The sequence below is a fragment of the Cornus florida genome, unplaced genomic scaffold (assembly GCF_030987335.1).
Source record: "Cornus florida cultivar Cherokee Brave unplaced genomic scaffold, ASM3098733v1 CherokeeBrave_3.0.0_Hap2_Chr11, whole genome shotgun sequence".
Classification (NCBI taxonomy): Eukaryota; Viridiplantae; Streptophyta; class Magnoliopsida; order Cornales; family Cornaceae; genus Cornus; species Cornus florida.
Window position 1 is genome coordinate 7,425,323 of NW_026775581.1, and position 14,403 is coordinate 7,439,725.

At 34.6% G+C, this 14,403-nt stretch overlaps 1 protein-coding gene across 1 annotated transcript; it reads right to left on the reverse strand.

The window, feature by feature from the left end:
- Positions 1–1,173: 1,173 nt before the first annotated feature.
- On the reverse strand, positions 1,174–12,287 carry LOC132283053 (ABC transporter G family member 29-like). The gene is made up of 23 exons (XM_059784932.1): positions 12,117–12,287; positions 11,652–12,028; positions 10,172–10,381; positions 9,910–9,994; positions 9,621–9,780; positions 9,457–9,533; positions 9,230–9,283; positions 8,673–8,763; positions 7,117–7,418; positions 5,993–6,591; positions 5,520–5,680; positions 4,892–5,001; positions 4,605–4,758; positions 4,328–4,483; positions 4,058–4,233; positions 3,559–3,891; positions 3,156–3,446; positions 2,984–3,067; positions 2,768–2,901; positions 2,450–2,677; positions 2,161–2,332; positions 1,788–2,042; positions 1,174–1,693 (listed from the first exon to the last, which is right to left on the reverse strand). The coding sequence occupies exons 2-23, from the start codon at positions 12,017–12,019 to the stop codon at positions 1,421–1,423; spliced, it is 4,473 nt and encodes a 1,490-aa protein (XP_059640915.1). The 5' UTR covers positions 12,020–12,028; positions 12,117–12,287; the 3' UTR covers positions 1,174–1,420.
- Between the last annotated feature and the right edge of the window lie 2,116 nt (positions 12,288–14,403).

Sequence of the window (14,403 nt, forward strand, 5' to 3'; positions counted from 1 at the left end):
AACGTAATCGGCCCATTTTAATGTGGGCCCATAGCGATTCGTTCTGTGAAGACAAGAGAAGTCAAAGGGCTTTAGCTGGAAGCCTGCAACTGATATAAATATATTGAACTTAGGGCCTTAGGCAGATCTTCACATTAACTCTCAAGTCTCGCTCAATAGAGGAGGTACACAACAGGTTTTGGTAATGCCCTAAAACTCATTCTTATTTGGTGATTTTTTTATGATTAAATAAATTCCATTACTGATTTTGGGGCATGCTTGAAGTATTTATACTGATTTTGGGGCATGCTTGAAGTATTTATTGAGATTAACGTGTGTGTTGATGTGTGTAAGGGTTTGGCGTACATAGATTCATACATATAAATATAATGTCTTGCTCATCAGCCAAAAAAATATATATAATAATGTATTCACGGTTGTTGTGGATAAAATTTCTTGTTAAGCAAGAGATCATTTATGATATATATGTATACACACAAAATATTTGGGATTATTCTTTAGCAGGTTAACATATTTGTTAATCTAATATGGTAATCAGAGCTTGGTATGTAGGATGAAAAGTGTTAGAGCTTGATATAAATTGTTGGAACTGTTCTTAATTGTTTAAAGCTTTTGAGGCAACGGCTAATCTGACAATATATAAAGAAAAATTATGTTAATGTGATTTTATTTGCATGTTGGCTTCTGATATAGAGCTAGCCACACACATAAAACAAGAACTTTAATATTAACTCCTCTGCATCTCCTAGAACTTTAATGGTAATGTGAGACTACGTAGTTCCTTTACAGTTTTGAATTTTTGTTCGTGTTGAAAATGCTCTTACAGTTTTGAATTTTTGTTTGTGATGAAAATGCTCTTCTGTGTTCAACTACTGGCAATCTTTCATTTTGTATTCATGTTAAATAGCATGTAATTATGTCAAGTTATCTACATTTTTCATACTTTGGTATCGCTTGTTTATTAGTTCTTTGAAGTCTTCTGGAACTTTGTTTTCTTTCTTGATTCTTCTTCATCTCAAAATTTTAAAATCTTCTGCTGCTAATGATAAACCATAAATTGTTATTATATTGTTATTACATTCTTATCGTATGATATTGATATATATGATCCAGGAAAAAACAAATAAAAATTCAGAAAAACAAAAAACGGAAGAGAATATACGAAATCACAACTAACAAATTAAAACTTTGTATTAATAAGGACCAATGGAGCTTACATTTACAACCTCAAAACTCGTGAATACATCTCCAAGATCTGGTTGGTGGTGAACATCCACCTTGTTTAACCCAAAAGTACAGTTTTAATCCTAAATACTAGTCCATATATATACTACAATTTGTCTCCATTCCTAAATCTTGGATGGATTCATATATATATAGATATATATTTACAAGAGTCAATTTCACTATAAGATTTCTTCTACCTCATCTGGAAGTTGAGAGTTTTAATGCAGTAGGTATAGATGAATGCAAAGAAGACTGTGAAAGCACACAAAACTGCAGCAATTGGCCCCATGAAATTCGGGTCATATCCGAAATGGTTTTCCACATACCATTTAACGGTTGGGTCGGTCTCCATCCCTGGCACTTTTAGGGTATCCTCTACATCTCCATACTGTGACACAATCAATCCATAAACAGTCCATGCCACCGGGCAAATCCAGTAATACCATATCCACCACTTGGGAATTTTCTGAATTTTCAAGAAAGAGTAAAAATCAGCATCTTGTTAAAATACAAGTTTATTGAAAGCCTTAATCAAAAGCCTGAAAATGAAATAGACTTACCGGTTTAGGGATGAAGAAACCGGAGAAAAGATTGAAGAGTGAATAGAAAGCGGCTGCAAAGATGGCTGCTATTTGGTGGTTCGGTGTGATGGAAACAGTCATCATTCCATAGTATGTGAAGTAGAGAAAGGAGAAGAAGTTGACAAAGAAGAACCAGAAGAATTTATGTGCTGTCCATTCAAAGCTCACCATGGCATACACTATAAGGCTATAAGACGTGGTCTGAATGAACACATATGGTATTTCAGTGAAAACCTACATTTTAAATAACCAAAAAAATTGTTAATAAGACTGTAAAAAGTTGTTGCCGTATGTTATAGATGATGAACAAGCATATAATGATCCATATCATTTAAATAAACACGTCCCTCACCTGTGCCATGGAATATGGTAATGCAGAGTACATCCCAGCAGCTCTTTCTCGATAAAATACTGTTCTTTCGATGGCTACTATTGGCTGCACTGTTGCGCAATTGTTAATTCCAACGAACAGGACAGCAGCATACATGGCCCCGATAATCATGGACAGATCAGATGCGTTCTCCCTAAACCACAGAAAATTGAAATAAGGAATTTTAACTTGCCTTTTGATTCAAATATTAGAAATGGATTGAAAGATAAGAGTTAGAATTATATAAAAGCTAGAATAGGCAGGCACAGACCTTTTAGTGCCAATCTGCCAGAAAATTGTGCCAACCACGAGAGCTGTAGCCAAGGTGAAGAAATATCTAACAAGATTATAGTCCGGACTTCTCCAATAAGTCCACCACTGCTTCCATAGGCAAGATTTGAATTGTCCCCATGTTGACTGAGAATACTTTGTATGGAAGTATACATCTTTTGCCCCTGGTGGAGGTGCGCTTAGCTCCTTCACTAGAGCCTTGTTTCGTCTGCTCGTAGCCACATATGTCAGCTCAAAACCCATAAATCTTTAACACCCTGTAAGCATTCACTATTTTTGAAAATTAAATTTCACTTACTGGTGCAGTGCTGATGATCGGTACTGTTCAGCAAAATCAATATCAAGCCGAGCTTCTGCTGCAACCGAACTTGCTTCTAGCATCCATGTTGCAGGATTGTATTTTTCTTTAATTTTTGGGACCCCGGGAATCGCCTGAAATAAGTATGAACTTTGAGATTTGATGACTTGTGGTTGGTTCTTCTTATGAGTGAAAAAGGTTTAGAAAATTTAATACCTCAAAATATTCAATAATTTTGTGAGAATTCCGGCCCAATTGTCCTGCGTATATCACTTGTCCTCCTCTTTTCATTAATAGCAACTGATGCACAATATGATATATGAATCAGAGGAAGAGAGAGAGAGAGATAGACAGATAGGATATAGACAGACATTTCTATATATATTACCTCGTCAAATGCTTCAAAGATATCAATGCTAGGCTGATGAATTGTGCAAACAACAGTTCTTCCTGTGTCTACTGTGTTTCTCACCGTCCTCATAACAATGGCTGCTGCTCTTGCATCAAGTCCGGAAGTTGGTTCATCCATGAATATGATTGAAGGATTAGCAACAAGTTCTACTGCTATTGTCAATCTCTTTCTCTGTTCTGTTGATAAACCTGTAACTCCTGGAAGCCCAACAATAGCATCCTTGAGATTGTCTAGCTCAACTAGCTCCATCACTTCATCTACAAAAACCTGAAGAGAGAACAAAAAGAAAAAAAAAAAATTAAAAATTGTTTTAGTTCTTAAGATTGAGCTCCATATATTTAGGAAAAAATAAGAATGTTAAGTAACCATAAGTTTTTACCATCTTTTCTTCCTTGTTGACTTCTTTAGGCAGCCGAAGGAAAGCTGAGTAGATCAATGATTCTCGAACGGTGACTTGGGGTGAGTGGATATCATTTTGTTCACAATAACCTGAAATTCTCGCGAAGGTCTCTTGATTCTTGGGGAAACCAGAAATTCTTATATCACCTTCAATGTAACCGCCTGTCTTTCTTCCTGCTAAAACATCCATTAAGGTTGTCTTTCCAGCTCCACTAACTCCCATTAGTGCAGTCAGGACTCCAGGCCTAAAGGCACCAGTTACTTCCCTAAGCAATTGGAGCTTGTCCTCTGTTACTCCTTGTTCCTTCATTTCCTGTTGATATCAATAAAGTTCATCGTTAACGCAGTTTTTTTAATTGGCCACCTTTTCTAAAACTTGATTCAAAAGCCACCATGTTCTATAGTAACACTAATAAACTACATGATTGTTCATCACAGTTTTAGGATGACAAAGAGTGAAAGAGGAATGAGATTCTTACAGCGGGCATATCCACAAAGTAATTCACGCTGTCAAAGGACATAGCGAGAGGAGTGAACGGAAGAACCATTCCTCTCTTTGGAGCAACACCTCTTGCAGCCTCAAGACTTGAATCTTCATTTCTACTAAGCCCATTGGCATTCCCTCGACTGCTCATTCGTCGTATTATCATTTCTCCTGAAATTAAATTTGAATCCCATGTGAGAAACTATGGCATTGCCATATTAATTATTGATTCTGAAGTATTGAGCTGTTAGATCATGTTTCTTACTTGTATTGTTTCCATCAGCAGCAGATAAGGATCGGGGTAGTGAATCTCTCTTCGACCTGGTTGGTCTGAGTCTTGGTGCTTCCTTAGTTTCTTCTTGGTCATCTTCCATATTCATTGCCGCTTCTTTGGATATTATAGCTTGTGGCTTTCCAGGAGCTATTATATTTGAAAAAGATTTTTTTTATAAAAAATAAATAAATAAATAAATAGAAAAGAAAAGAAAAGGATTTGAAGAGAAAATTTCATAGTCCACCCCGAATAGAATGTTATAACTTACCATCTAAGTACATGAGAGCAAGGGTAAACAGAATGTTGAATAGAACTGCAAATCCCAGAATAGCTGCAGCACCAATCCAAAACCAACTTCTGTCTGGGGAGACATCAAAGCTATTTAGCACTGCCACGCCTAACCTAGTAGCATTGTCTGAAGCCTGCAAGGCAATCAAATTTTCTTAGGAACTCGTTTTAATGTATGAAACAAATGTCTAATTAGTAATTACCCTTCTACTTTATAAATTAATTTGCTTAATTGTGAAGTGTGGAGAAGTAGTATAAGTTGCATACCAATTTGTTCATCCACCTTGGAGCAAACATCTCATTAACGGTCAAGGCATTGAAACCGTAGGCCATAGGCGAAATCCAATAACCCCACGCCCACCATTTAGGAATTTCACCTGTCACAAACGAAGCAACTTTCTATAAGTAAATTTAATCTAATAAAAACAGATCTCTTACTGAAATAAAACAACTTTTAGAGGTAATGAGAACTGTTGTGAGAGGGGTCATGTTTTCAGTTACACAAATAAACATATACTCTAAAAGCTTAAGCTGTACAGGGGCCCTTCACGTGTGGCCTTCTTTTGGTTCAACATGTATACCAATTTTAATTATCAGGGTGACTATGAGCTTTGAATTCGAGACATTTTGGCTTTGATCCATGCTAACCACCAACTACGCTAAAAACTTAAACCATTGAAAGAGTGTAATTTTATTATTTATATTCCCCAACATATTGAATGTAAAACATTCAGTTTCAAGATTTTTTAGTTTTGCTCATTTCATCAATTAATGAAGGCATACTGTTGAATCACATAAAGCTTGCTATGTTGGCAACTTCTTATCATCTGTTTGTTTATTTATTTATTTTTCATTCACCACATTTTCAATTAATTATCTTTGGACTCGAACTAACCTTTAGGCATGATGAAACCACCAAGCATGAACACAAATAGGAGAACGAGAGTTCCACCGGTGTTGGCAATGATCATCGTCCTACAGACTCCAGCAATGAGCCTAAATAACCCAGCAGCCATTTGTTGAATCAAAAATATCACCAGTAGTTGCTTGAAGAACCTGAAAATGGAAGAAGGAGAATGTTAGATTCACATTTTTCTCAGCACTACCAGGTAGGCTAAATAAGAAAATACTGTGTCCAATGCAATGACACTAGGCTACCTTTTTCAGAGTCGTCGTTATTGATGGCTTTTATGCCTAATCTGTATCATTTTGGTTTCTTTGGCAATCCATTTTCGTAACACTTATAACTTGTCTTTGCTATAGAAATCTAAGTTCAGGTTATACACATTTCGGCCTCATTCAATTCCATTGTTAGTCTCAATGAAAAAGTGTTTCAGTTTATCTAAGTTCAAGTTCATGTTAGGTTACCTGCTAGCTTCAGGTGCAAATCCAATGGTGTAATAGGTCAGGATCATCCAAACAATGGACTCAAACACAGAGATTGGTATTCGGAGAAGGAATGTTGGGAGGGTGAAAGTCCAGGCTGGGTGGAAGCGAAGATCTCGGTGCTTATAAAACACTGGAAGTCTCTGCATGGTGAGTGAGAGTTCAGCAAAGCCATTGAACATGTTGATGATCATGGAGAACAAGAGTGCACCGATATAAAGCGCGCCATCCGCTTCATTCCTTGTGTGCATTTCAGTCCTCAGAAACACCGTGGACGTGATGAGGGCCACGATGATGATCTGCACAGTCTTGAATATATATACAAATGAGTTTCTCTTGATTAGTAGCCATTCCTTGTCAAATGAGGCCTTAAGGAGCTCCTTCTTTGAGACCAAGTAGTTTTTGAAGACGAGAGCGGCTTTGTGACTCCGGGTCTTGTCGTAGGGCACCGAGAGCTCGTTCTCGAGCCGCAGGCCGACGTGGAACCGTTTGAATCGTTGGGCAAACTCAGTGACTGATATGTATTTGTATGGTTTGTTTCTGTCTGCCCAGTACTGCTCTTGGTCCTTCCTTGAGGTAACCTGTAACAAATTTCACACATTATTTTTGACACTGCCAATTGGGTTGGGCCGAAATTGCCCTACTAATTGGATCACAATATTGCTTTGTACCTTTTTCTCTTGGACACTCTCTACGCTTACAGGTTAAGATAGACCCAATGTAGTTCCTTTTGCTAATACCTATATTGTCCCATTTATGTAGTACTACTATTTAAGATTTTACAATTTATACATGTTCATTATCTTTTAAACGGGCCTGGATCAGGCCCGTTGCAACTTTGGCAAGCTTGGGCCCAAGAATCCATCCGGACCAGTACTCGTCTTTTTAAACAGGGTTTTTTATGTTATTTTATTTTATTTATTTATTTGTTTGTTTTGTTTTTTTGTTAGGTTGTTAGCTCTGGAAAATGGAACTTTTAAATTGGAAATAGAATTTAGTGGAATACGATTTTTTTATTTATTTTATTTATTATTATTATTTTTTGATATAGGAGATTATGTTGCACTAGCTATTGTATTAAAATGACTCCAACCATGAGATTTTACCTCTTGTAAGAAATCAGCGGTCCCTTTTCGTTCTGGACACTTGAATCCACATGTCTCAAAGAACTCGACTATGTGGTCTCGTGGGCCCTGGTAGACAATCTGGCCTTCTGATAAGAGTATGATATCATCAAAGAGATCGAACGTCTCTGGAGCCGGTTGGAGTAGGGACATCAAGATGGTGGCCTCAGTGAGGTGCACAATCTGCTGCAAACACTTCACTATCTGGTATGTTGTGGAGCTGTCTAGACCCGTTGATATCTCATCCATAAATAGGGTTTTTGTGGGCCCCACTATCATCTCGCCTGTATTAAATCAATATATTTTAGTCCCATCTCGGACCACGTTGATCTTTGAATTAATAATACAAAATGTAAAGACCGATCTTGCACAGTCACAACTATGAAGTGCAAGCAATTCAAAATTAAATTAATCTCATGAACATAGTGTATTAACATAGGGTCTATAAATTAATCCATTATTTATAGACCCTTCAATATTGATCCAAATCGTGCCATGTATGTTATTATTCAATGAGATAAGATTGATGAACCACCAACAGGTAGGATGTGGGGTATATATATGACTATGTCACAAGTTGGATCTACACACAATCGTGTATGTGTCTTGTGTGCAGTGTGTGGTTGGTTATGCATGTAGACAAAGTGCATTAGGTCATTGGAAATTGTTTAATGTGACAATTTTGAATCTTCTAAGACATTTTGGGTGACTGATTTGGAATGTCGCCAAAATTCGATTTTATTATCTTTTATGTCGGCCCCATGATGAATCTTATCAGTGGAGAAATTATTATTTGATTCTCACGTCCTAATTTGATTATTAAGTTTTTTTTTTTTTTTTGTTTGTGATAACTCAGAGTATCCGAAACTTCGCCCTGATTAATCTCCGAGGGTCTAGGAAGGGTTTCTCCCCACCCCGAGTGAAGTAAGTCGCTGAGTATGGCAGCGGAGTTATGGCTCCAAATTGTCGTAAGTTTTTAATAAAAATCGAACCCGACCTTAATACTAGTAAACACTCAATCTCAATCTCAGATGACTCAGTCGATTATTAGTTGACACCTAAACAAAATATGTTTAAAATATATAAATTTTAATTATTTAATTATAAAAGTGTAAGCTTTGTTTAGACCGAATAAAACTTATATATTTGTAATAAATTTATACATATCAAATAATAATTGACCGAGTCCGATGATCCAAAACCAAAGCAATAATTTCCCCTTATCAATCACCTTCCACTAGGCTAAGGGGGTTGGTAGTTCAACTTTAGGATTTGGTCAAAATAGATGCATTGAAGCTTTACTTTTCAAATCAAAGTTTGCTACCAAGCTTTGCACCCTTCCCTTTTAGAGAATGACGACAAAACCCTAGTAGGGTTCCACATTTGATCTTTAGATGCTCTACTTTGATTTTAAAAATTGAAATGATAGATTTACTAAAATTATACTAGGTTCCGATACAACAAAATAAGAAATAATTTATTTGTTAAAAATTACAAAATAAAAAAAATAAAAAATAAAAAGAGAGAAGAAGAATTACCTGTTGTTACACGTTTCTTTTGTCCTCCTGATATTCCTCGTTGCATTTCATCTCCGACAATGGTGTCGCGACAAATATCAAGTCCTAATATCTATAAAACAAAATCATTGGGATTTTAATTAGCACACTTATTTATTTTTATTTTTTGGTGGGTGTTTAATTAGTACAATGCCTAGTTACCACAGTTCTATTTTGGAAAATTAAAAAGTTAATTTGAGGGTGAATTTGTAAATTTATTCCGAATAAACAGTTGTTCACCAACCAAAGCAAAAACAAAAAAAAAAAAAAATACAGACCAAGAAGCCCCAATCTAGGTAAGTTGAAAATGTTGACTCAAGAATATAAAATCAAATCAGAAGTGTTTCGGGAGTGGGGTTGGTGGTGACTTGTCAACACCTAATTTGCCAAAAAGTCATAAAGGAACTATTTGGGTCCCATTTAATTTCAACCAATCTCGGAAATTAAAAAATATAAAACATATTATGAATCTAAAGTTAGTATAGAAATTAATCACCCAAAAAGACGCTACGTTAGAGAGTTGATGTCCCACAACGTACCTTGAGTGTGTAGTCAGTAATAAGACTGCTCTCAACCCCTTTCATTGCAGTTGCCTGAAAATACAAAAGTAGTATAATGTATGAATTACGGACTTAAAATAAAAAAAAATAAAAAATAAAAAATAAAAAAACAATCTTATACGTGAGAAAAGAAGAATGTGTTCATCTAATTCTCATCCGAATCCGTACTTTCACTCGACATGTTACATAAATTTGCATTTACATACCTTCATGAAAAGGTCTACCTCCGCGTCAGGAAAAATTCCGGCAGCTTTCTCCCTCCTTGCAAGTTCAGTTAGGAGTTCTACATAATTCATTTATTAGTAAACAAAAATAATGGATCATATGTAAAGGTGTTACATTGTCGACATTAATAAAATTAATTAAGTACCATATCGAGAGCCGACCCCTTGGCAGCGTGCGGAGAAATCTAGGGTTTCTTTCACAGTCATTTCTCCTACATGAACATCATTTTGGCTAATGTATGCTGATGTCCTCAGTGGTACAAATTCGTTGAACCTATACCCATTGTAAGTTACATCTCCTCTAACCTGTTCCACATTCCCAATATATATATATATATATATATAATCACCATATAATAATATTGGATATTAATTATTGATATATATATATATATATATAGATATATTTGACGTATTATAAGAGTAATAATCAACCTTTAAGCTTGGGTCCAACTTCCCAGCCAGCGCTAACAAAAGAGTTGTTTTTCCAGATGACGGTGGACCTAACAGAAGGGTCATTCTGTAACATAAATAATTGATAGTTACATAATGTCAACACTATAATTAATTAAACGTACTCACCATATCTCTATATATATCCTCTATATATATATATATATATATATATATGGAGAGAGAGAGAATATATAGTTGTTTGAAGGAGTGTAGCAATTGGCTAACAAAGTAATGAATTTACCTTGATGGTTTTATAATTCCAGAGGCATCTTTTAGAATTGTAAGCTTTGTTCTTTCGGCCAATGTGATCCCCAGCATACCGATAGCCGACTCACCAATATTTCGGGCAGCATTTGTTAGAGTTGGAAGAGCTCTATTGCCGATATAGCAGTCGGCTTCAATGGTCAAGTGGTCAAACCGAACTTCTACTGTTGGAAGGTTGATCCCAACCCTGCAATCACAACAAAAATAAATTAATTATAAAAAATTCAAAACTTTAACCGACAAATCAAGTCTCACAAAGATGGTGGGGCTCCACTCGTCCAGTGTAATAAGGTATATTATTATCGATTCAATACTTTTTAAACGGATTAAATTCAGTAATCGTCTATCAAGCGTGATGTGTAATGACACGACTAAGTCTAAGTCATTATGAATTTTTTATTTATTTTTCCGGAACGGATTCAACTTGGGTTTGAAGAAAAAAAATTAATGATTAGTAAACGAGATGACATTTAGGTGTTTTGAGGTGGACAATTAATGAATTGATCAAGTAATTTGAGTAGAATATTACAACTATTTTATTTTTCTAGATGTACAGATTGTCAATTTTGATTCCCATAGAGTAAAACAGGTGCTTCAAAATATTCGAGGTCAGCTGTTTGTTAGTATTTGTTTTTAACGATAACGATAACAAGAGACAATATAATTTAGAATATGTTCATCAGAGACATTAATTATAATAATGTAGAATTTGTTCAACAAATCTACCAATTTGTACTTGCCTATATTAAATAAAGCTCAAGAAAACACATCATCCTGTAATAAAAAAGTTTGGTTTAACAATTTTTTTTTATTTTACCTCTGACAAAAAAAAAAAAAAAAAAAAAAAAAAAAAAAAAAAAATTCACACAACTACTTTGTGAAGATATAAATTAGGATACATATATTTTTGATAATTTTGTTTTTTCTAATGTAAAAAAGTATCACTAAACTACAGTTTTTAATGACAATTTTATTGTTATGGCATTAATTTAGTTGAAAATTTGAAAAATAAATTTTTTTTTAAAGAAAAGTATAAAAAATTTGTATGAAATTAGCCAAAAAAGATAATAATAATAATAATAATAACAAATTAAGTCTGCACCAAAGACGAATTCTGGAATAGTGGGGATTGTAATGATTTTGTGACTTCTTTTGGATCAACTACTTGTTTTGTGCTCCAAGCAGTAGCCATTCCGTACTCTTTTTGGCTTGCTTGTTTGTACAAATTTAAATAAATAAATAGTGTTTTAGCGGTATTGGATTCTTGACTTGGTTATGGATTCAAGCAGGTTGTACGTGTAAATAATGAGTGGAAAGACAAATTCATTTGCGAAGTATATAGCCTTTCAAGGTATATATATGAACAATTATTGTGTGACGAAGGGGTATATAAATAAATAAAAAAAGAAAAAACAAAAAAGAAAAAAGAAAAAAGAAAAAAAAAGAAGACTACTTACTTGTCAATTCGATTTCTAAACTTGTTCAAGAACTTCTCATTATCTTCTTCAGCAACCCTGAAAAACCTATCAATGAACTGCTGTCTATCATTGATGTCAAGCTTCCTAACATCAACCTCCTTATGCTCCACCTTATTACTAGTGTTATTGTCTATAAAAGATTTGATCACACTCGTTCTTAACCGATCATATGTGGGCAACTTCTCTATTGCTGCCCACGTCAGAGCTTCTTCATCTTCATCACCATGACTACGTCTGCTGCCCTGGTTTCCACTCCCAAACGCATCCGCTACGTTCCAACTCCTCCTACTCATGCTCCCGCTCGCTCGCCGCCACCCACCTACCACCGCCTTCTGGTCTCCCTCCATTTCCTTTATCTATCTCAATAATTATCCATAATTTACACCAATTACAACATATATATATAAACACATTAATTCATCACAAAAAAAAAAGATTACTTACTTAATTGGTTGAGAGCTGGTTCTTGAATGATGGATGAAATTGAGAGAGTTTTAAAGTGAGAATTAAGTACAAAAAAAGAGAGGTTTTGGGGTTGGTGGAGGTGTGAAAATATTCTCAAAAGGGTTGAAGAGAGAGTTTAGACAAGTAGTGGAGGGTTGAGTCGATGGTTGAAGGAAGTTTATGGGTATTATATAGTATTATAATATGTGTGGGAGTGTGTGTGTGTGTGTGAGAGAGAGAGAGATATGTAGCTAGGTACTACCTGCTGAGGTGTCAGTTGGAGAATTTTCCAAAAAATGGGAGAGAGAATTCAAAGATGATCAGCTTGTCAAGCGCCACCTCTTTATAATACAAGTCAAATTCGCCGGAATCTGACAGTTACGGCCCTATTCCTCTCTTTATTCAATGGACTGGGAGTCTGGGACAAGTTGGTCAATTGGACTCAAACCACCAGTTAGCCCCATCTGCCTTAATTGGTACTTGTCAGACGCGTATCATTTCGGATCTGAATAATAAAATGAGTACACGTAAGTTGGACGTTAATTTCACTTCATAGTGTTAATTTTCGAGTTGAATGGCAAAATAATCAATGTTGTGCCCCTCTAATTGATATCACTTCCAAACAAAAAAATAAATAAATAAAATCATGTTGCCATCACTCCAAAAATATCTTTACATGTTAAAGGTGTATTATTTTAGATCTGAAAAATAAAATAAATATACATGAGTTAGATGTTAGTTCCACTTAATAATTTTAACTTTTGAATTAGATGAGCGGATGACAAAATAATCCATGTTGTAACCCCTCTAGTTGGCATCACTCCAAAAAAACAAAAATAAAAAATAAAAAATCATGCCGTCATCATTCCAAAAAGATCTTTAAATAATGGGCTTAACACAAAATGCAACAATGGCAGCATTAACCCCAAAGAGTTGGCTTAGCGATAAAAATAATTGGGCTTTGGTGCTTATTTGGGGCCATATCTCCGCTGCCATATTCAGCAGACTTACCTAATCAGAATGGGGAGGTGCCCTTCTTGGGTCCTTGAAAATTAATCGTGGCGAAACCTCAGATACCCCAACTTACTCCGCTCAGGCTATATTTGGCAAGCATAGAATTCCATGCCCCAAAAAACAGTGATATTTAGACCACATTCATATTATTTGTGATTAATAGAAAAAAAAAAAAAAAAAAATTTAATTTTTTTTGCTTCTCATATAATTGTTGAAAATTTAAAGAAAAAAAATTAAATTTGAGTAAGTATTCAAAATGATTTTGTTGATATCATGAATAGAATAAATTAAATTTGAGTAAGTATTCAACAGTATTCAAAATGATTTTGCTGATATCATGAACTAATAAAATTAAAGTTTCCAAATACCCACATCTTCTCTACCCTAACTGGTTGGGTTGAATAAATTACTATTAGAATACTGTTGTTATTCTGTCGAAATTTTGACAAAGCTAAAAAATTGACAGTGTTGTATTTCAAAATCACATTCTAAAAAGGGTTGCTAACTTGCTATGGCATTTTAAACCAAAACATACATTCTTAAAAATTACTTTTACATGCCTTCGATACCTGATAAATTGCATTTTCATTTTCTTTTATTGGCTTCTTTGTTATAATTTTTTCAAATTGTTTAGTTTTCCCGAAAAATTATTATAAATTACGTGAATATATGAAAATTGTGATTTTCAAAATTTTCAAAAACAACTGTTTTAATCAAATTTGCAGCAATTTTTGAACTTCAAAATAATCTAAAAAATAAAAATAAAAATAAAAATCATTTTGTCATCACTCCAAAAAAATCTTTAAATAATGGGCTTAATACAAAAGGCAACAATGTCCACATTAACCCTACGGAGTTGGCTTAGTGGTAAAGATATTTGGGCTTTGGTACCTTCTTAGCACCAGGTCTAATGTTTGATTCTCATTAGGAGCTTATGATTACTTGAGGCCATATCTTCGCTGCCATACTCAGCCACTTACCTGATTGGAGTGGGGAGGCGCCCTTCTTGGGTCCAATATTTTAGACCACTTTCATATGTTCGCATGTTAAGCCAAAATATTGCAAAAAACTTGGGGAAGGCCCCTTTTTGCTTCCAAAAATCTTATTTTCAAAATTCTTACAAAATTGATCAATTTATTTTTTAAAAATAATTTTTAGCACTTTTATTTAGTTCATTTTGATTCTGAAAATTTCATTTTGTAGCTCTTTCAAATCCATTAATTTTACCTAAAAATAAGAATCTTGGCAGTGTTACTATTTAACATAGTGCACA